At 47.8% G+C, this 21,312-nt stretch overlaps 2 protein-coding genes across 3 annotated transcripts in view; one reads left to right on the forward strand and one right to left on the reverse strand.

Annotated features, from left to right (window-relative positions):
• Positions 1-13,557, forward strand: part of SGPL1 (sphingosine-1-phosphate lyase 1) — a 30,378-nt gene extending 16,821 nt beyond the window's left edge. Inside the window, exons 7-14 of the mRNA XM_021529112.2 lie at positions 5,265-5,353; positions 6,038-6,143; positions 6,592-6,690; positions 7,439-7,588; positions 8,610-8,848; positions 9,359-9,505; positions 10,354-10,474; positions 10,554-13,557. Of these exons, the coding sequence (XP_021384787.1) occupies positions 5,265-5,353; positions 6,038-6,143; positions 6,592-6,690; positions 7,439-7,588; positions 8,610-8,848; positions 9,359-9,505; positions 10,354-10,474; positions 10,554-10,694 (1,092 nt within the window). The 3' untranslated portion in view covers positions 10,695-13,557. The remainder of the gene's footprint in view (positions 1-5,264; positions 5,354-6,037; positions 6,144-6,591; positions 6,691-7,438; positions 7,589-8,609; positions 8,849-9,358; positions 9,506-10,353; positions 10,475-10,553) is intronic.
• PCBD1 (pterin-4 alpha-carbinolamine dehydratase 1) lies at positions 9,681-19,617 on the reverse strand. 2 transcript variants are annotated; one of them, XR_002465328.2, is made up of 5 exons: positions 19,436-19,617; positions 16,291-16,422; positions 15,864-15,944; positions 15,174-15,356; positions 9,681-10,145 (listed from the first exon to the last, which is right to left on the reverse strand). XR_002465328.2 is itself a non-coding variant. In XM_021529114.2 (4 exons), the coding sequence occupies exons 1-4, from the start codon at positions 19,436-19,438 to the stop codon at positions 15,258-15,260; spliced, it is 315 nt and encodes a 104-aa protein (XP_021384789.2). In that variant the 5' UTR covers positions 19,439-19,617; the 3' UTR covers positions 14,269-15,257. The 2 variants fall into 2 exon arrangements, 1 of the variants encoding a protein (XP_021384789.2); XM_021529114.2 differs by lacking the exon at positions 9,681-10,145 and having other exon boundaries at positions 14,269-15,356.
• Positions 19,618-21,312: the final 1,695 nt, after the last annotated feature.

A 21,312-nucleotide genomic window follows, 5' to 3' on the forward strand; every position in this document is an offset into this window, starting at 1 on the left:
GGCATGAAGCTGTTGGGACTTGTTTCTGTCAGCAGTTGGGACATCAGCTTGGGGAACTTTGCTTGCTGAAGCCTGCACAGGGGATCTTTGGGTTTTGTTATGTAAAACACGATGTAAAGGTGGCAGCCTTGGCCTTGGGTGCTCTCCCACTGAAATGGAAAAGTGGGATTGCCTAAGAGAAGGTCAGAACAGGTCAAAAACTGCCGCAGCCAAAGTGAGACCTGCACGAATATACTCTGGGGAATCCTGCTTTTCCTTCTGTCCTCCTCTTGCTCCCGAGTACAGTGCCACAAAGCTAAGATAGTGGAAGCTTGCTGTGGAATTCTGTCCTAGCTGCTTGAACACAGCCCTACTGGCAAGGGAGAATGGGAGGGCTGGAAAGTTGATCGGCCGGAAACAGAAGATTAATTGCACCCTTGTAATTTCCATGTCTGAGTGTTTCCAGTGGATTTTTTGTCTTCCTCCCGCTGCTCTTCCTGACTGTGAAGTGTCCAGAGTTGCTGGTCACTGGTGGAGAGATGTGGGTGGGTATATGGAGGTCACATGCTCTTTAAGTAGTTGGGCTCAAAGACTTCTCTTATTTTCTTTTCTTCTCCCCAGAACTGAATTAATATTTCAAAATAATTTCTGGAGGCTTGGACAGTTGCAAACTCAATTAAAAAGAGGATTTTTTCAAACTGATGATTTGCTTTCTGTCTTGGGAAGGCTGTGCTCAGCTGGTGACTCAGTGGTGCAGTTATACTTCTGTAACTGGTGAGACTGTAAAGCAGAGAGGTTTTAATACTATACCAGGGAAGGTGCAATGCTCTGAGTTATCTTTAAACTGTTCAAGAGGGGCTGCTGGCTCATTCTACTGAGAAGGTCTCTGGGCTTACTCGATTCAACTTGTGCAGTGTTGAAATTTAGAACAACTGCTTTTTTCCACCTGAACTCCCTTGCTGCCACCTCTGAGAGGCAAAGTGTTGTAGTGCCAGGCCCCTGTGCACTGGATTTACTAACCTGGTTTAAGCAGCAGGGACTGCTTGGCCAATTTGTTGGTGTTGGAGGTGATCCCTGAAGGCAGATGGAACTCATTGGTGTTTCTGAAGAGGGTGTCTGCATCTGTGCTGCATGGAAAGCACCAAAAAGTTTCTGTCTGGACTTTTCAGTGAGGCAGTTTCACTTCCTTTGTGCTCTGATTTCCATAGCACGATGCAGAACAGCACTTTGTGGCAGTAATACTCTGCTGCTCAGTCTGGGAAAAGCAGCTCAGTGACACATCCATGCTGATCCCAAGGTTTTCAGCAGCCTAGGATCTCTGTGTGGTCCTGCCCTGTGTCACATGGACACCTCCCTCAGCAGGTTCTCTGGAGAGCTTCCTGTTTGAAGGTTTTTGGTGTGTTTCATAAATGCCAAAATGAAACCTGTCTTTTTTGCATTTCTGAATGTTAAATCAGACGAACAGCTCGTGTTATTCACAGGAGTTGCCTTTAGCTGAGCCATGTGGGCTGTAGTTCTCCTTTGCTGACATGGGCATAGAAGCTCTAACAGTGCCGTTGTGGTTGGGGGGGTTCAGACATATCTTTGCCTTAAATTGCTCTGAGATGTTTCAAGTTTTTAAGTAGTTTTAAAAGTAATAATTTTCAGCAGTGGATGGATGCTTCCTTTTTCTCACTAATTACTACTATTGTTCTTACTTTAATTGTTATGCAAGAGCAGAGAGACAGGAATTGGTGAGTTGGGGCACCTGGAAGATTCTAATCATATTCTTCCAATAATTTGGAAGGACTAATTAAGCTCAGCACATAGAAGAGGAACAGGGGAGTTTGTTCTTGTCTGATGTACTCATGTTCACAAGGTGCTTTGTTTTGCAGTGTTGGCTGTATGGATTTCCCCTGTAGCATGGGGACAAATCACCACTTTTATGCAAGCTGTAGTATTTTTGATTTTAAGTAGCTTTTTGAACTTTAAAAAGAAAGGGCAGCTTTGAAGTATAGGGACAAATTCTCTGTGCGTGTGAGTCGTCAGTATTTGATGTGGATCTCTCTGTGAATTCTTCTTCCACTTATTCTACAGCTGAGGACAGGAGAGAGAAGGCAAAATCACTGGATGCAAGCCTGAATTTCCTGTAGAAACCCATTTTGTCTCTTCTCCCCAAATTCTGTGGCTTCCGAACTTTGGCTGCACATTTGAAGTAGGCAGACATGAGTGATATGTCTTGAGAGGGGCTTAAACTGTGCAGATCTGTCAGATTTTATCTGAGCAGGTCACCTTGAGAGACACAAGTTGTGGAATTTACAACCTGCAGGTTTCCAGGGGTTTTATGGGAGGCTGCCACAACATTATGACCATGCAGTGGATTGTGGTGTGGATTTTTACTCTGTTTCCCTAGAAATAAATTGTAGTTTGCTTTTTTATTTTTTTTTTTTTCATTCATGGGGTAGTTCAGCTCCGTGAAACTTTTGGTCAGCTTTGTCTCCAGGGTCTGAATAGACATGTTTGTTCAGGTGAAAATGGAAGCAAAACTCCAGAGACCACGAACCAAAGTAGTTCTTTAATGTTTGACAGTGAAATGGCCAAAGGAATCCTGGAATAGGGACCATATCTCTTATTGTGGTTGTAATGTTGAGGTTCCAGAGCACTGGGATTTGGAGGGAGGGAGCAATGGAAGTGATATACTGAGTTGGGAAAGCAGGAGTGATATTTATTCCCTGTGCTCTCTCCTCTCCCCTCCCATTTGCAAAACAACAAAGAAATCAAGAACACAAAATGTCTGTTTACCTTCCTTTTCCCCCCACACTTTGACTGGCCTTTGAAGATAGCACAGGGTTGCAGACCTGCTTAAACTCTGTCTTTTTCCAGCCCCTTTTCCCATGGCATGGAAGAGCCTGTGGACCTGCACTGAGGGCAGAGCAGAATGTGTGTGAGCCTGGGTGGGTGAATCACCGCCCACAGGCCCTGGGGAATTTGGATCCTGTGACAGTGATTCAGGCTCTGGCTACAGCAGAATGAGTTTGCTGTCATTGGCTAAGCTGACAAAGCCTCCTGTAAAGGAGCAGGCTCCATCCACAGGTATAATTCATGTGGACCAAGAGGATTTTGCTGTTGGAGCAGTGCTGGGCAGTGCTGGGCTAAAGGTGCTGCTCTGGACTTGGGCAGTTCTCAATGGTGGAGACTTGCAATGTGCTGACTGTGGGCAAATTTAGGAAGCTGAGCTGGCTGAAATTCAGCTTTTTGGGTGGATTTTCAGCCGTCTGAGCAAGCTTTCTGTGTGGTTGTCTGCCAATCTGGGTGCCTGGGAGAAGATCCATCCTGGATGCTCTTCCTTACCCTCATGTGACTGGCTGCTGACAAGTGTGGGCTCTGACCTGCCAAAAACTGTGTGTGGCTCAGCATTTCCGTGCAGGGGATAAAGCCAGACTTTGAAGACAGGCTTATTGCATATGAAGGCAAGATGTTGTTGTTTTGGTGTTAGGATTGAAATGGGAATAAGACTGTACAGAGGCTGCTTTCTAGGTGAGCATAGGGAATGCTGCCCAGCAAGGAGCAGGCCTGGTGTTCACTAACATGAATCCCAAGATCCTCACGTCCTTCTTAGCAAAGTTTTCACAATCATTATCCTAAGCAGTGTTGTAAGGATAGGTGCAAGTATGCAATAATCCTATTCCTCTTCTCCCACCCAGTAGGAAGGCAGTCTATCACCTTTTTTTGGGCTTTTTTCCCCCAAAGGCCATCACAACCTGACAGATCTTTATTCATAAAAGATCTTGAGAAGTGAGTGGTGCAGCCCATAAAACCCTTAAAACATTGTGTTCCTGCTGCCATCAATTTATTTCACAATTAATGCAGTGAATTTTTGTGAGGTTTTATCTCTGACAGCTATTGCTTTTAAACTTCCCCCCAAAAGTAGGAATTGTCTGTTGTGTGACAGTTTCTTCCATGCTGCCTGTGGCAGCAGCTGCTGCTGGCTTGGATTGTGTTAGGTGAACTTTGTTCCGTATCTCTGTACTTCATGTTTAGTCATTGTCACACAGTCACACTTCTTGGCATTTTCAGTGTTTGCAGGCATGTCAGTGGGGAAAATCCTAAGGAAAACCCAAACTTCCAGATGTCTCAAGGCATACAAATGTGATTGGGTCTTTTTTATGGTTGTTTTTGAGGGGGAAGAGGATAAAAGGGGAAGTTGCAGTTGGTTCAGCAGGTCTGAGGAGCAAAATTAGGCCTCCATGAGCAGTATAAGTAGGTTTTGATTCCTCATTTATGTGAACCTCTGTAGCTGTCCCAGCTACCCCATATCCTCAGGTTATGGCTCACCCAATAAGTCATTCCCACAGGCTGCTTGAAAAACCAACCTCGTATTTTCCCAGGTTAAAATTTTACTGGGGAAGGTTGTACCCAGTGTCCCCTGCCTGCCAGAACTCATAGAAGCTGACCTACAAGAGACCTTCTACTTGAGGAATTCCTTCCTTTAAAGAGTTTAATTTGTGTATTTGCACCAGCTCCTGAGTTCAAGTATGAAATAGTAAACTTGTGTGTGCATTCCTCTCTTGCACCTCCTGATGCAAACCCTGTGGTCAGGGTGAGGAGGGCAGGGACAGCAGGGTTAGTGTTTGGTGTGGGTACCGACTGGACTGGCTGGGGAGAGGAATGCACAAATTCCTCCTGGTGTAAAATTCCTTGTGTCCCTGAGGGTGTAGAAGTTCTGGTATTGAGCAGAGTAGACTGGTCTCAGCAGAGAACAGGTGGGTGAGATCCAAGTCCTGCAGCATTCCAGCTTCTGGGAAGGTTTTGTAGCTGAGGAGTGGTGCCAACTCCGAGCTGACTCAGTGCCTTGGCGTGGCACTGCTCCAGACCTAATAAACCCTGCTGGACTGCAGCTGACTAAACACAGAATCAACTTTGTTGTTTCCGTATACGTGGCATAATTAATCTGTAATGCAGATAAACAATCCCCAAGTAATCAAGAGCTTAAGTAGGAGTAGTTTTGTGAGGTGACTGTGCAATATGGTCCCCTCCTGCTGGGCTCTGGAATTCTATACTTCTTGTTTGTTTTCCCTTTCCACCTCTATTTAAATAGAGGATACAGCATTTAAATGTGCATTTTCAAGCTGAGTGTCAGAAAGCTGCCTCGTGCTGTTCAGTGGCTTCTGCTGCCCTTCAAACCCTGAGCTGTCCTGTGCACCTCTGCATCAGAGGCAAGAGATGCTGTTCCTGCATCCCCTTTATGTTTCTCCCTCCTGCAACACCCATTTATTTTTCCTCGTTTGCTTCTCTTCTGGTGACAGATGACATCTGGGGGGACTGAGAGCATCCTGATGGCCTGCAAGGCATACAGAGACCTGGCTTATGAGAAAGGCATCAAGCAGCCAGAAATGTGAGTGGTGCCATCACAGCTTTTCTGTGGGGGCTTTTGGGATTTACTGTCCCCTTGAGCTGAGATGGTGCTGGACCTCAGTAATCCTTCATTTCACAGCTCACTGCCACCTATTCCTTGTCCATCTCTGTCTGGAGGAGAGAAACCGCTGTGGAAAGAAGAGGAAGCACAGGAAGTTTTAAAGCAGCCTGGGGGGCACAGATGTTGCTGGGGGCTGTGCTGAGCAGCTGTGTTTTGGCAATACCTGTCTGCTGCTCTTGACAGCCTGTTCAGATCAGCTCTGCTCTTGAGCAGATTGTCAGGCCCTTTGAAGACTTCAAGGGGTTTGATTTATTCACATCAAAGAAGGCTTAGCCTGAGAACTCTGAGGCTGGAGTTGGGCTGGTTGGAGCTCAAATGAGGAATTGTGCTAATCATTACACTGCTAATAGAAGATTTGCTGTCTCTAATGTGCTGCGTCTTTTCTAGATGGTGCATGGAAAATATTTCTCTGATTAATTGCTTTGAGGGGAAAATATTAAAGCAAACAAAATGCTGGTGGTTCTTTTCTTTCCTCTTTAGCATTTAAGGCTCTGATAATGATGTGAGGCCTCAGAAAACAGGGTTAATTGAGGCTGTTCAGCCACTGCCACTGGAGAAGGGAGACAGCAAATGTTATATTCATTTGATCTGTTCCTTTTCCAGGTTGGTCCCGGTGAGTGCCCACGCTGCCTTTGACAAGGCAGCGCACTACTTTGGAATGAAGCTGATCCAAATACCACTGACCAAGTCTATGGAGGTGGATGTTCAGGTATCACTTTAGTCTCTCTCTGTGAGGGAATTAACACTGCACAGCAACTAGACAAGAAATCTACTTGTCCAGATACTGAGTCACTGGATAAAGAGGGAGGAATGCTTTGTGGAAACAATGAAAAACAGCATGAATAAGTGTCATTGCAGATGAAGTTGTATTGGAAATAACTGGATGTTATCCCTTTGTCCTGTGGGATTCATTTAGATTCAGGTAATTTATGTATTTCATAAATAGCCCCAGATTTCAGAGGAGGGTGAACAAAAGTATTATGGTTTTTCCAAGTGGATGAGTGGTTGTAGCTCATTGTTTTCCTCTCTGAACTATTTCATGCATTGGTTTTTAAGACCAGACAGACCAGACTCTGCATGTTCTTGCCCTTTATCTTTTTTGGCAGGATGGCACTTGGTGAATGGAATGTGAACATCTTCTCTTATTAAATCTTCAGGCCATGAGGAGAGCTATCTCGAGGAACACAGCCATGCTGGTCTGCTCTGCCCCCCAGTTCCCACATGGAATTATGGACCCCATTGAAGAGGTGGCAGAGGTAGGATACCCCTACCTGTAGGAACCTGTGTGTTGTAGCAGTAAAACCAGCAAAAGAAGAGTAGAGGGGTTCCAGGCTGCTGAGCAGTGAATTTGGTGGGGGGGGTCTCCCTGGCTGGAAGGGTATTACTGTCCTCAAATGGGCTGCTCATCAACAGCAGGGTATGTAGGATGCAGTTTGGGACTGAGGGGGGATGTATGACTGTGAGACCAACAAGAAGTGCTCATTCTTTGCCACCTGAAAGGAAAGAATACCTAAATGGCTCACCTGGTGAAAAGGATTTGATTTAGGGCCTGCTGGTTGTAGCAAAATTGGTGTGGAAATCTGAGGAATGTGTGGAGGGAGTAGGAGTCAAAGGGCTGGGATCTTATTTTTTGAACACACCTTTTGATTTCTTTCCTCTCTGTGCTCCAGTTATTTATTTTGTATGTGACCAGCCAGGGCCTCTGACCTTCTGTTCATTTGGCCCTTTTACTTTATTGTGGACACTCCTTTCAGACAACGTTGGCACATTCCTTTGGCATCCACAGCAAACTACCAAAATGCCACATTGTTTTTCCTGTGTGTGGAAGGCAGGAAAAGACATCCCACAAACAGTCAGCACTTCCACATCTCCTGTCCTCCATGACTTGAGAGTGGTGTGTTCTCAAAGGGTTCAGTGAATTGAATTGTGGAATGCCAAATACATTTTGGTGACTGGAGTTTGGGTGTCCCAGCCACATAATTTTGATCTCTTGTTCACACACAGCTTGCAGTGAAGTACAAAATCCCCTTCCATGTGGATGCCTGCCTGGGTGGATTCCTTATTGCTTTCATGGACAAGGCAGGGTTCCCCCTAAAGCATCCCTTTGACTTCCGTGTGGAAGGTGTGACCAGCATTTCTGCTGACACCCACAAGGTAAGGAGAAGAGTCTTCCAGGGCTTGCATTTTTGGGGTGTGAATCCTGTTGCCATCCTGGCCTTGAGGAATTTCTTCCCTACTGTGTGGAGGAGTGCTGAGGTGCAGGGGTAGAGGCTGCTCTGTTCATGTCCTTTGTGCAATGTGCCAAACATTGCACAAAGGACATGAACAGAACCCCTCAGGCTTGGACAGACCTCCAAGATTGAGTCCAACCTTTGAGCAGTCTCCAACCTTATCAACCGGAGCACTGAGTGCCACATACTTATTCCATGAACACCTCCAGGCATGGAGACTCCACCACCTTCCTGGGCAGCCTCTTCAACCCTGACAGCCCCTTTTTCCCCTTCCACAAAGAAATTTCTCCTGATTTCCAACCTTAACCTCCCCTGGCACAACTTGAAGCTGTTTCCTCTTGTCCTGTCACTTGTTTTCTCTGAGCAGAACCTGAACCCCATCTGCCTCCACTCTCCTGTCAGGGAGTTGTAGAGAGTGAGACCGTCCCCACTGGGCCTCCTTTTCTCCAGGCTGAGCCCCTTTCCCAGCTACCTCAGCCTCTCCTGGGGCTCCAGCCCCTTCCCCAGCTCCGTCCCCTTCCCTGGACATGCTCCAGCCCCCCCAGGGCTCTCTGGCCGGGAGGGCCAGGGCTGGGCACAGCACTGAAGGGTCCCCAGCACAGAGGGGCAATCACTGCCCTGGTCCTGCTGGTCACTATTCCTGATCCACGCCAGGTGCCACTGCCACATGGGCACATGGTGGCTCTTGTACAGCCACTGTCACCAGCACCCCAAGGCCCTTTCCAGCCCCTCTGCCCAGCCTGCAGCTGCAGGGGGTTGCTGTGACCCAAGGGCAGGACCTTACACTTTGCCTTGCTGGACCTCTGCCCATGGATCCAGCCTGTCCCAAGCCCTCTGCAGAGCCTTCTGCTCTCCAGCACATCAACATATGGGATCTTGGTGAGGACCTGGATGCATTCCTGTGCCCTCTTGCTGCTTTCTAACCCTTTCTGTGCCCCTTGCAGTATGGCTACGCTCCCAAGGGCTCCTCGGTGGTGCTCTACAGTGACAAGGAGTACAGGAAGTACCAGTTCTTCGTTGCCCCTGACTGGCAAGGGGGGATTTATGCCTCTCCCTCTGTGGCAGGCTCCAGGCCTGGTGGGATCATAGCTGCATGTTGGGCAACCCTGCTGCACATCGGAGAGTTGGGCTACGTTGAGGCTACCAAGAGAATCATTAAAACAGCTCGTTTCCTGGAATCCGAGTACGTGGGTGCCTCAGGGTTTGGATCCTGCTGGACCCCTCCTCCCCAGCTGCTTTTCTTTTGTTTTTCCCTGGTTTCTGCTGGGCAGTTCTGGGAGAACATTTGTTTGTACCCAGGTAGCTGAGGGACACGGATGGGAGGGGTGCAGGCACCTTCATTCAGCTTGGCTTTGAGAATTCCTTCTGCCTCAGCCGTGGCTGAGGGGTAATCTGGAGGGAGGACAAGAGAAGGGTTATACTCTTCGTTGTTGGGCTGCTTGAGTGGCTGTGTAAGAGAAGCTGATTTTTCTCTGCTTTTCTGTCTTCTCTCTTTTTCCATTTCTTCCTGAGTTTACTTGACTTTAGGGTATGTAATGACCCAGGTCCTCTGGCATGTCTGTTGGCCTGGGCTGGGTGCATGATTTTTGGGTGGGAATGTGCAGCCATCTGTACCCTCTTGCAGCTGGGTGGACAGAATGTCTGAACCCTGTAACATTGATCAGTCATTTCTTGTCTCCTCCTTCTTTTCAAGGTTGAGAAAAATTGACAGCATCTTCATTTTTGGGAAGCCAGAGGTGTCAGTCCTCTCCATTGGCTCAGGCACTTTTGACATCTATCGATTGTCGAATTTTTTAGCTGCAAAAGGATGGAACTTGAATGTCCTACAGTTCCCACCAAGGTGAGTGTGTGGAGACCAGGGAGTGATTTATTTAGCCAGGGTATGCAAGATGGTCAACTTCAGGCCATGTAGCTCTCATGATTTGCTGAGTACTGTTGTCAATAGCTGATAAATTGTATGTAGAATTTTCCTCTGCAGAGCAGGAATCACTTTTGTAATTACCATTACACAGCAGTGAAGATAAAGTAATAGTGATTTTAATGAGTCTGGCAAAGATCTTTCTATCTACCTCTATCTACTACAAACAGAAAAATATAAATAACCAGGGCTCTATCTCATATTTAGTTAACTGGGGGTTTGTAGATTCATTTATTTATTTTTACTGTCTTCCTCCTGCCCATTGAAAATGAAGGAAAGTAAAACAACAGTGAAGGGCTGATAATTTTCAATATAAAATTAATCTTTGTCAGAGACTTTCCTTAAGTGGGAAATTGGGCTTTTATGGGCAGAAAGGGCCCGTGGTCACAGACGCAGCTGCACTGAAAAAAAATTTTGACTGGCTGTGTGAAGCAAAGTCCAGAGAGCCTGAAGTGATAGCTCAGAGGTGGGTGATGGCTTAGAAGCTGCGGAGGAAGGAGAGGGAAGTGATGGCAAGGGTCCCCATGCTTGCAGGCAGCTGCATTTTTCTCACCAGAGGTACCTGGAATGAAGGGAGAAACTTTAACTTAATTGTGAAGTCAGGAAGGAAGAATGAACTGGTTCTAGCAAGCATTTTGCAGGAATTTCACTTAGTAGGAATGCTGTTTCAAGGAGATGCACAGTTGTCAGTGGCCACAGAAGGGCTCAGGAAACATGGAGCTGTGTGTGCTGGAGGTGGTTAATCTCTGCCCTCTGCCCTGCCTGCCCAGCATCCACCTCTGCATCACACAGCTGCACACCAAGCCCGGCGTGGCTGAGCAGTTCCTGAAGGATGTCAGGGACAGCATCCAGGATATCATGAAGGACCTTGGTGCCAAGACCACCGGCATGGTGAGGAGGCCAGCACACAGTGGGGGGTGTTTGGGCTGAGGGTGTTTCTCCTGTGTAACAGCCTCTCTTCTCTGCTTAGGGAGCCATCTATGGAATGGCACAGTCTGTCCCAGACAGGAGCCTGGTGGCAGAGATTTCCCAGGCCTACCTGGATGGCCTCTACAGCACGGATGTTCCCAGCAGTGAAAAGCACATGAATGGCTCTCCAGGCCACCACTGACTGTAGTGCAACAATCTGTGCCTTGCCAGCCAGCACTGGGGTGGTTCCAAAGGTTTCCTAGGGAAATAGATTGCAGTTCCTTTGTTCCAACAACTGCCGGTCTGAAGGTGGCTTGATGTGGAAGAACTCCTTCCCTGTCTTAGTCTGTTCTGAAATCTACATTGTTTTCATGCCCAATTTCAGTTGTAGGGCTTTTCTTCCCTCCCCCCTGCCTGTTTTCATCATGGCTGTTGATGGTGAACTGAATGTCCATTCCACAGCTCTGAATTCCTCAGGTACTCTGCATGTCACTTCATTCTGTGTTGTTTCTCCTCCCCAGACCTGGTGTTCAGCCAGTGTCCAGCCAAGTGTTAAATTTGAGTTCTCACATTGTGTTCCATGGCTCCAATCTTCCCAGAAATTAATGGTAGACAGTAAATTGGAAATTTTGTTTTCTCTTGAGTGTTCCTGTAAGCTGCTGCATTTAACAGACTGTGCTGGGAGCCTTATATCTGTGTAATGCAGAGCTGATAAATTGGCAGACGGAAGGCACTCATGGCCTCCTTTTGAAATCCCCTCTGGAGATCTGAGCAAGACTGCAATCAATATCTGCTGAGGGAGAGAAAAAAACAACACAAAGTCCTTTTCTGGAATCTCCTGAACAATAGCAGAAATAGAAACCACAAAGGTGGTGTAGGGGGCGGAACTGGATGGTACTGAAAACCCTGGGTACATTGTGGCTGTTCTGCTCCGCTGCCTCTTGTAGAAGACATGCACTGACCACCCAGGAGTGCTGTTTTCCCTTGCACAAATCTGGAGGGAGGTGCAAAGCTCATTTCACTGTTCAGAACTTGAAGGTTTTACACTGTCCCCTCATGATGCTGTAGCAGAGCCAGCCAGGCCCTGGCCCGTGTCACAGACAGGGACGTCGTGTGCAGACGTTTTTTTTTTTTAGCACAGTCTTTTAGTATCAAAAAGGTAACTTTTGTAATAGCAGTAATCTCAGCTCTTTGCACTGATTCTTTTAAGGCACATTCTCAAAAGGGCATTCACCACTGTGCCTTGATGCTTCTCTGGCTTTTTTTTGTGGCATGCCAGAGAGGGTTGGAGGGTTCAGCTGTTTGACCATGGCCTTGGTTGTGGTCTTTTCTTTATGGTACTAATTCTGAAAACAGACCTCAAAGGCAGGCTGGCCTCAGAGGAAGCACCCTTGCCTGTTAGGCAGGGTAGTAGTTGTAATGAGCCAAGTCCCTTCACAGTATTACAAAGATGCTGGGAGAAGCAGAGGAAAGGATGCAGCAAGTCAGAGCTGTTCCAAACTTGGGCACGTGGCTCAGCCTTCCTATTTTTCTCCCTGTTCTTAGGGTGAGAGAGTTTTCCCAGTGTAGCCTTGTGAGGCAGTTGTGGCCTCAAGGACAAGCCAGAATCTCTCAAGTAGTATTGGAGTTACTCCTGCAGGGCTTTCCCATGTTTGCTTTCAGCTTTTTGCATGGAGCAGAGTTTTCCCAGGCAGAATCCTGCACGTGGATGAAGACTTCATGTTGTGCCTGCACAGTCCTATGCAGGCCATCTAAAGGCATCTCTCTGCCCTAGCGTGTTAGCCTGAAGCTGACCCTGGCTGAAGCACAAGAATTTTAAGGAATGAGAAGGTCACTGACCAGCTCCTGCACAAACCAGTGCAGCCTTGGGCCCAGCCATTGTGGGAAGGATGCTGGCTTTCCAACAGCTTTATTCCCTGTGCTAGGAGACACAAGCACTTTGGCCATCTGCCCTGAGCTTGATGACTTCATGCAAATCTCTGAGCCCTTTTGAAATCATTGAATTGCCTGAGAGTCTCTTGGTGGTGATATCAGCTCTGGTGATATCAGTTTGGATTGGGGATTGGACCTATTTATTTTCTCAAGGTCTTGCCAATGTGACCATTACTGTATTTCTGAGTTTGGAGACAGTCTTCAGTGTCTGGCTACTGTGATGGTTCTCTTTGGAACCGAGATTTAACAAAACAAAAAAAGGGAGGTACTCTTTTTGTTTATGATTTAAAAGAAAGGGGTGGGCTGAAAGAGAATGAAACTCCCTTCTCTTCCTTCCCTGGTTGCATTTTCCTCCCAGGAAGTAGGTGGATCAAACAGATCAGTGCTCCATTTCACATTTTTGGATGTATTTGAAGATATTATTTGTAAGTCAATGTATTCTATTCTGGGCTTTGCTTATTAATAATATTTGTGGGTTTAATTGTTCCGTATGTATTTGTCCTATACTCTAAATGTAATCCTGTGGTCAGGAATAGGCCACTGTAATTCCCTGGTGTGTAGTTTTTATTCATCCTTGTCACCTAACATGTAATCTGCATCTACTTTATCATGCCAAATGGTCTTGGAAAAATGGATTTACAGGCTGTGAGACTGTTTTAAAGACAAAAAAGAGAAGAATTTGATGAACTGGATTATGATCTGAAACTGGACGGTACTTCTAGACCTGGAGGGGTCCTTGCCACTGTTAATTCCTGTGGGATTTTCTGGTTTTCCACGCGGGACACTCAATTTGTTGCTTGTACAAAGCACTCCCAAGGGATTCACCTGTTCTTAGGTACTCAAATGAAGAATATCCAATGGGATGGACCAAGAAGAGAAGTGTGTCTTCATGCCATGGATTTCATCTGCACTTTCCTGATGACTTGGGGGAGAGGGGAGCAGAAGGGTTGTGTACAACACAATAATACCTTGCCCAATAAATCCACGAGGACTTTTTTAATGGACAAATGGGACGAGTTGATCTGATGGCAGTTTTCTGCTTTGCTCTGATTTGCCACTGTCAAACTGGAGGCTGAAATAGCTGGAGATGGTGAAAATGGGCCTGGTTTGTATTAAAATGGTGCATTTAGCTATCTAGGCTCACTGAGCTCTTATTTTTCTGCTTCAGTGCTTGTTTGAATGAACCTATTGTTCCTGGAACTTGCTCATGCACAGCCTGGTCTGTGGCAGGGAGGATGGTTTATGAATCTTACTAACTCTGCCTGAAGGCTGCTCTGTCCTTCTGTCAAAATGAAGGTGGCGTCTGTCTGCATTTTGTGTGTGATGTTCAAGGATGCTGGAAGTTAAGAGCTACATATTTCCTATTAATACTTGGTAGGACTTCAAAGGGTTAAAAAAAGAGAAGAAAAAAAGACTTGAACTGGGTGTTTGTAGTATTTTTCCCCAGACTGTGGTGCTGAAATCACTGTTGGTTTCACATGAGATTGTTCATTGTATCAGTGAAGATCCTGCACCAGCAAATCCACCCCCAACCTCCTTTTGGGAAGTATTCCACTCTGCTCTGATGCTGTGCTGCTTTTGTGTCTTTTGGTTGTCCTTTCCCTGTGTTTGTGCCTTGGCTGTGGTACAGCTGTGATTTTTACACAAGCAGTTTTTACCTGCCCTGGCTTTGATCATCTCTTAGTCTTTCAGGCCCCAGTCACTCTGCGGTGAAGGCACCTGCCACTTGTGTGTGAAGTTTTTTTGTGGCAGCGGCACCTTCTTGAGAGCAGTCAGAGCAGTACCTGCCCTTGGGGAAACCTGTTGGTGTTGTTTGGTCAGTGAGGCCTCTTTCCAAAGAGCCATCAGGTTACATGGAATGTTTATTGTAAACTTTTTCAGTTGGTATCCTACAAAAGGCTGGCTCCAGTCGGGTGGGACCATGTGCCTGATGTAATACTGCTGGAGAGGGGTTACAGCAGTGACAAATTGCACAGCACATTGCTGTGTGGTTACAGAGAAGCCAGAGGGTTCACAAAGCATGTTTTAGGCAGAAAGCATATTCCAGGAGGCAAGGAACAACAACAGGGGTTGGATGGAGGCAGGCTCTGGACAGATTTACTGGTGCAGTGGTGTAACTTGACTCTGGAAGGATGTCAACCTGTTGGAGCGACTCCAGGGGAGGTACCAAGATGATCAGAGGGATGGAGCACCTCTGTTGCCAGGAAAGGGTGAGAGAACTGGGATTGTTCAGCCCAGAGAAGAGAAGCTTTGGGGTAACCTAATTGCAGCCTTCCAGTGCCTGAAGGAACCGACAAGAAACACTGAGAAGGACTTTTCACAAGAGCATGTGGTAACGGGACAAGGAGAAATGGATTCACACTGAATAGGTTTGGATGGGACAGTGGAAAAAAATCCTTCCCTGTAAGAGTAGTGAGGCCCTGCCACAGGGTGCCCAGAGAAGCTGTGGCTGCCCCTGGATCCCTGGAAATGTCCAAGGCAAGGTTGGGACAGTGGAAGGTGTCCCTGCCCATGGCAGGGGGTGGAATAAGGTGAGCTTTAAGGTCCCTTCCAACCCAAACCATCCTGTGACTCCTGCTAAGAGGCTCAGCAGCTGGGGCTGTGGGATCACATGGCTAAGGAAGGGTTTAAGGATGGAATTTGCAACATCAGAGATGGATGGGTGCACCTTGAGAAGTGCCTCCATCCGTCTGAGCTGCTCTGGGGGAGCTGGCGAGGTGTCAACAGGCTGTTTGGAGTCAGGATCTACCTTGGAAGTGGGAAGAGGCTCTGGGTGCATACGTGGAGGCAGGATACAGTGGCACAGTGAGTTTTTGGCTGCGTGGATCCCTGGTCAGGAGAGGGAAGCTGCCACCTGCTCGATGAAGCTGGCCAGGTTGATGTCTCGCTCCGATAAACCCCCGCAGTCGTGGGTGCTCAGGGTGATGTGAACCTAAGGCAGACAGACAGGCTGAGTCTTGTTGACAGAAACAGCAGGGCTGCTTTCCTCAGTGCTGCATCTGATGAGACACTAGCTCCAAACTTGTTAGCAAAATTCCCTGGGGTGGCAGAGGTGCTCTGGCACCTTGCCCGGTTTTTCTCCTTCCTACGTCTCATGCTGGCCACAAGCTGTCACTGCCACCCCAGCCTTGGTCACAGCAGCCACCTGTGTCCATTTTCAATTTGCTCTTTTCCCCAGAAGCTTTTCCTGTGGTTGCTACTTGATACAGATTTTAAAAAGCAATGCTAGTGTCAGCCTGTGGCAGCTACTGCTCAGCTGAACGGGATAAAAGGAGGAAGAGAGGATCTGTGATAGCTGAAGGCTCGCTGTGATATGGGAATAGCATCTGAGGGAAGAGGTCCTGCTGATGGAACAGCACTTGCTGCTCCTGTTTTATCTCTCAAAAAAGGGAGCTCCTGCCTGAACTGTGCTCTGCTTTGTCCCCATTGTGTTTCTTACCTTATTGTACACATTGAACCATTCGGGATGGTGATCCAGTTTTTCTGCCTGTAGAGCCACTCTGGTCATGAAGCCAAAGGCCTGTAGGGTCAGAAGAAAAAGTTAACTCTGAACCATTTACCCTGCAACATCTAAGTTTTCACCCCAATTGCTATTAATTTTACACTGCCTGTGTCTCCATAATCCAAATGCAAGGCCTGGGATGGTCTGGGAGTTTTCTATGGGTGTTCCTCTTCCTGAGGAGTGTTTCCCAGACAAACTGTGATGGATTGACCCCTTTGGTGTCTTGGGGAAGCTATTTTGCTCAGCCATTCCATTTCAGGAGAGACACAGAGTGTTTTCTTTGGCTGAGCTTTGCAGAGGGGACTCCCCGCTCTGCAAACTGGATGTCACAGTCTGCAGAACTCGGTGCCCCTGGTGCTCGTACCCGGTTGAAGTCCTTGAAGTGGAACTCTTTGAAGATGGCATCTCTGCCTTCCACCTCGTTCCACCCCACGGCTTGCAGGTTGGGCAGCAGCTGCTCCCTCTCCTCCGTGCTCAGCCTGTGGGCTTTGCCTGCCTGGAAAGGGAAGGAAAGTGAAGAGCAGGTCAGAGTGGTAGAAGTGGGATGAAGCAGATCCCATGGGTCAGGGAGATATGGGAATGTGGAGGCAGCTGCAGAGTGGGTGGACAGCTGGAATATACACATCCTCTGCTCCCTGCTTGGAATACATCCTGCATGGACCAAGGAAGTCCAGCTGCTCCCTTCTGTCCTCTCACCTGCAACACCTCCCACAGTGCATGAGGTACTAAGAAATGATACCGAAGTCCAAAATACATTTGGATAAACTCCAAAATACATTTTCTTTTATATATAATCTTTCTGGGGAAAAAAAAAAAAAAATTAAAAAAAAAAAAAAAATTGAAAAACAGAAGCTCTTGTGGTCATTTCTAGATCTGAGAGTTGCTTTAGGGTTTCTAAAGTAGGAGGGCTTTTTTTAAAAAAAAAATATTTATTTATTTATTCATTTATTGGGAGCCTGCTTTTGAGGAGAAAGAAGTGGTGTGGATCAGAGATGAGTCACACTAAGCTGCAGTTCAGGTCCTTTTTTCCTCTCCTTTATATTATAATGGATTTTAAGAGGCTGTTTCTGCCTGTGAGGAACAAAGGGCAGAGGGAGGGATTGTGGTTGAGCTCTGCCTTGGGCAGAGGTGCTGGTACTTAGTTTTTAAGGGGTGATAGTGGGGAGGCAGCAGTTCTTGGTTTTGAGGAGTGTTTATAGGCAGAGATGAAACTAAAATGAAGCTCTTGGGGATGGGGGCTGCTTGAGCCAGCTCTGATCTGGCTCAGTGGGGAAGGCAGGAGCGAGTGCAAAGGGGCACTGCTCTCTGAAATGTTATGTCCTGGCAATTAAAATTCTTTCACAGACTCACAGATTGTTCTGAGTTGGAAAGGACCCACAAGAATCTGCAAACTCCAACCTCCTGCCCTGCACAGCCCCAAGAATCTCACCATGTGCCTGAGAGCATTATCCAAAGACTCCTTGAGCTCTGGCAGGTTTGTGTGAGTTGATCTTTCCAGTTGGTGATGATAAAGAGGTCTATGCAATTTATTTTCCTTTATGTGCTGTACAGCCAAATGTGGCAAGTTGGATATGAGTCTTGACAAACCTGGCCCAGTTTTTTTTGTGGGTATTTGATCAGCAGTCCCTTGAGATGCTTCGCTTGGGCATCAATACTCAGAAATGGCATTGGGCAGCTGAAGCAAATCATCCTCTCCTGTGGCTTCCCTGCTCACAGGCTGCACAAAACCGAAGAACCAGCTGTGAAACTGATGTTTTGGTGGGTGATTCTTACATGTTTTGGGGAAGACAGGAAAGATGATACCCCATTCCAGTGGCTCTGTGGATGCCTACCTACCTGTATATCCACACCCTTAGAGTGCAGGGTGTCACTGGGGGTGGGATGCTTCCTGTCCCCCTGGCATTGCAGCTCTGTGCAATGGATTTTTGGGGAAAGTGTTCCTTGCCTCTGCATATTTTGGATGACCCCCTGGCAGCCCTGGCTCTGTCATCCCCTCCCCACCCCCTAAAAGTCAAAGTGCTGTGCTGGGAGGAAAGGTAGTGAGCAAACATGACTTAGCTCAATAAACCCAGAGCCGTTGCCCTTCCCTGCTGATGGTGTGATAAGCCAGGCAGGTAGCTTAGCAACTGGATAAGGTGGGGACAGAGGATGGCTCTGCTGGCAGGGAGCCACCCGCGGGGCACTGATGGGAATAGGCTGGGGCTGCACCAGGATTTGGGAGCACAGGATGAAACCTGCTCCTTATCCGTGCTAAAGAGAGGAAAGGTAAAAGCTGGAGTTGTTGCTTGGAGCAGAGAGGTATGGATGCAGGGGGCTGGGCTCCAAACCAGCCTTCTCCAGGCAGAGCAACACGGGGACATGGTGTAATTGTTCTTTTTCTCCGCTGTGACTCTGTGGGAGAATGGCCTCCGGGGCTTTTTCCAGCCCAGCTCCTCCCAGCACCAGCGGGAGGCATGGCCAGGCTGAGGTTTGGCACCTAGAGCACACAGAAACAACTCCTCTGGCTGTGTCGGAGAGCAAACCCTCTTCCTGGAGCACCCCCTGCCCTCTATCCTGCTCCAACATCCTCCTCCACCCCAGGATATTGGCCAGCAGGCTGGTTTTGTCAGGGTGGCATGTTAATGCTTTCATGTGCTCTCACTCCATAAAAACACACTCTTCTTGTTAGGAAAATCAAATTATTTTGTTTTATTCTGCTGGCTCCTAACTGCCAAAAAGTTTGGATTTTAATTTTTGGGGCTTTTTTTTTTTGCCAGCAGGAAAACAAGTAGATGCATTGTGCAACTGAGGGAAAGGAACCAGCAAGGGAAATGATGAAAGACTGGAACTCTCTTTGCTCTAAAATCTTCTGTTTTATAGAATCATGGAATGGTTTGGGTGGATGGGACCTTAAAGCCCATCCAGTTTCACCCCCTGCCATGGGCAGGGACACCTTCCACTATCCCAGACTGCTCCAAGCCCTGTCCAACCTGGCCTTGACCACTACCAGGGATCCAGGGGCAGCCCCAGCTGCTCTGGGCACCCTGTGCCAGGGCCTGCCCACCCTCCCAGGGAAGAATTTTTCCCTAATGAAAACTAGAATTTCCACCTAGGAGAAGGTACAGGGGAGCCCAGGGCGAGCGGGCAGGGCTGGAATGCTGTATCCCACAGGGGTCTTTTGCTGCCGTGGAAAAGCCGACTTCCAGCCGGCCAGGGCGTGCTGGGGGCTGTGCACATGGAGCACACCTGAGGGTCGTCCTTGCCGTAAAGAATGTGAGGGGAGGTCGTCCTTGCCATAAAGAATGTGAGGGGGGTCGTTGCTGGCGGATCCTTTCCCTCCCCCTCCTCTGCCGAGCGCTCCTCTGGGAACGGAGCCGCGGCGGCGGAGCTCCGGCGTTACTGATTAACCACAGCGCTGCGTTCCTTTCCCCCTTCCCTGCTGCCTCTCCTCGCAGCCTCCAGCTGCCGCTGCAACATTTCTGCCTTCCGAAAGGCACGACAAACAGCCGGCTTGCCCAGCGGCGACTTACCATGGCCCGCGGCTCTCCGTGCCCGCCGTGCCTGGGGATGCGCGCCGTGCCTGGGGATGCGCGCTGTGCCGGATCCCGCCGGAGCCGGGGCTTGTCCGCGATTGTCTGGGAGGCGTGGCGAGGCCACCGGGTCCACCCACGGCCAGCAGAGCCTTCCCAGCACTGGCCTCCTGCCTGTGGGGTGCGGGGGGTGGCCAGACAGGGTCTCTTGGAAGCCCTGCATGATGCGCTTTGCCCCCGAGCCGCGCACCCCTCTCTTCACCTGGGGCGCAAGGAGAAGTGGAGCGACATGGAGGGGGCATGTAACAGAGTAAAGCCATGGTTGACTCTCACAATTAAAAAGCAAATATCGTCTGTATATGTTAGAAGTTTTATAGACTTATGTTTTACCCCTCCCCCCCCTTGTGTTGTTATCCTGGGTTTGGGATATTTGGGAGGGCTGGCTTGTCACTGTGGCAGCACCTGGCCTCCCATCAGAATTTAAGGAAGTAAAACTCCATCACTGGTCAGCGAAGGAGTCCATGGACAGAACTTTGGGAGGGGTTTAAGGGTTAAAAGGCGAAACCTCCATTGTGTGGGTGAGCACATAGTGGAAAAAAAATATCCTTTGCTCCCGGCCCTGTAATATTTTCTCTATTTAGTCTTCTGTTGTATTTTTGATAAGGTTTTAATAAACCTTTAAAATTTGTAAAAGTGAGTATCATTTCTCACAGGGCAGCTGCAGCCAGCCCCGCTGGATACTGCTAGCAGGTGTGAAGGAGGCTGATGGTGCTCCCGGCTGTATCCATAGCTCAGAGCACCGATAATCACCGTCCGGGACAGTGTCCGGGTTATATCGACTGAGAGGAAGGAGAAGTGCCCCTCACAACATTTCCCAGCATTTTTAAGGCGTTTTTTGCTATTGCTGAGTGCTGCTCCCTGGCATTTTCCCTCTCCAGGCCAGATGGATTTGTGCCCATGTCCTGCAGCTCGTCATCTGCTAAACCCACTCACATGATGGGCAGTTTTCCAGTGCTGACCATTTTTATTGTGCTGCTGTACGTGGCAGACAGAAATTCAGCCCCCTGCTATTCCCTCATGTCTTTCTTCACCTCTGAAGCAACCAATTCCAGATTTTTTTTTGGATACAGAATGACATACATCCCTTGTGCACATTTTGTTTTCTGCTGTAAGGGATTGCAGGTATCATAGAGATGATTTGTTTTTCCAGCAGTCAACTTAGAGGGAAGCAAATCCTTCCTTTTTATTTTTTTTTAATTTTTATTTAATTTTTTTTTTCCCCTTCTGCAGGTTTGTTTGCCAGGGTAATGAAAAGGAAAAAAATGACCATCTTTTTTGTCCAACAACCGGGCAGTTGAGGTTTTCCTCACTCTACAGGGTGGAATTGTGTTCAGGGGAATCCCTTGGCTGACTCCAACTCCTGAACCTCTAAGTTCCCCTTCTGTACAGTTTTAATTTCCCCATCTGAAATGGCACCCTTTAGGCTTGTTTTTAATGATTAATTCAGGGGTGTTGGGCAAAGTGTTTGCTCAGAGCAGTTTGTACCCTGTGCAAGGGGTGAACCTGTTTACTGGGAACAGATTTTTGTTCTTTTCCCCTCTCCTTTTTGTCTATTTTAAAGCTGTGCTGCTTTTGGTGGCAGCTAAACCCACATGTGTAGATGATTCTGCATATTTGGAGGGAGGTCTCATGTCACTCACTATTAGTATTCTTATTTTGATGATAATTTTTAATCAAAACATATCTGACCCTGAAAGCTGCTTTGCTCGGGAGCAATGTTCTATTTCCCCTCTAAAAATTTGCTTTTGCAGGGATAGATGGGATATTGGGAAGAAATCCTTCCCTGTGAGCATGAGGAGGCCCTGGCACAGGTTGCC

This window comes from Lonchura striata, chromosome 7 (genome assembly GCF_046129695.1).
Source record: "Lonchura striata isolate bLonStr1 chromosome 7, bLonStr1.mat, whole genome shotgun sequence".
NCBI lineage: Eukaryota > Metazoa > Chordata > Aves > Passeriformes > Estrildidae > Lonchura > Lonchura striata.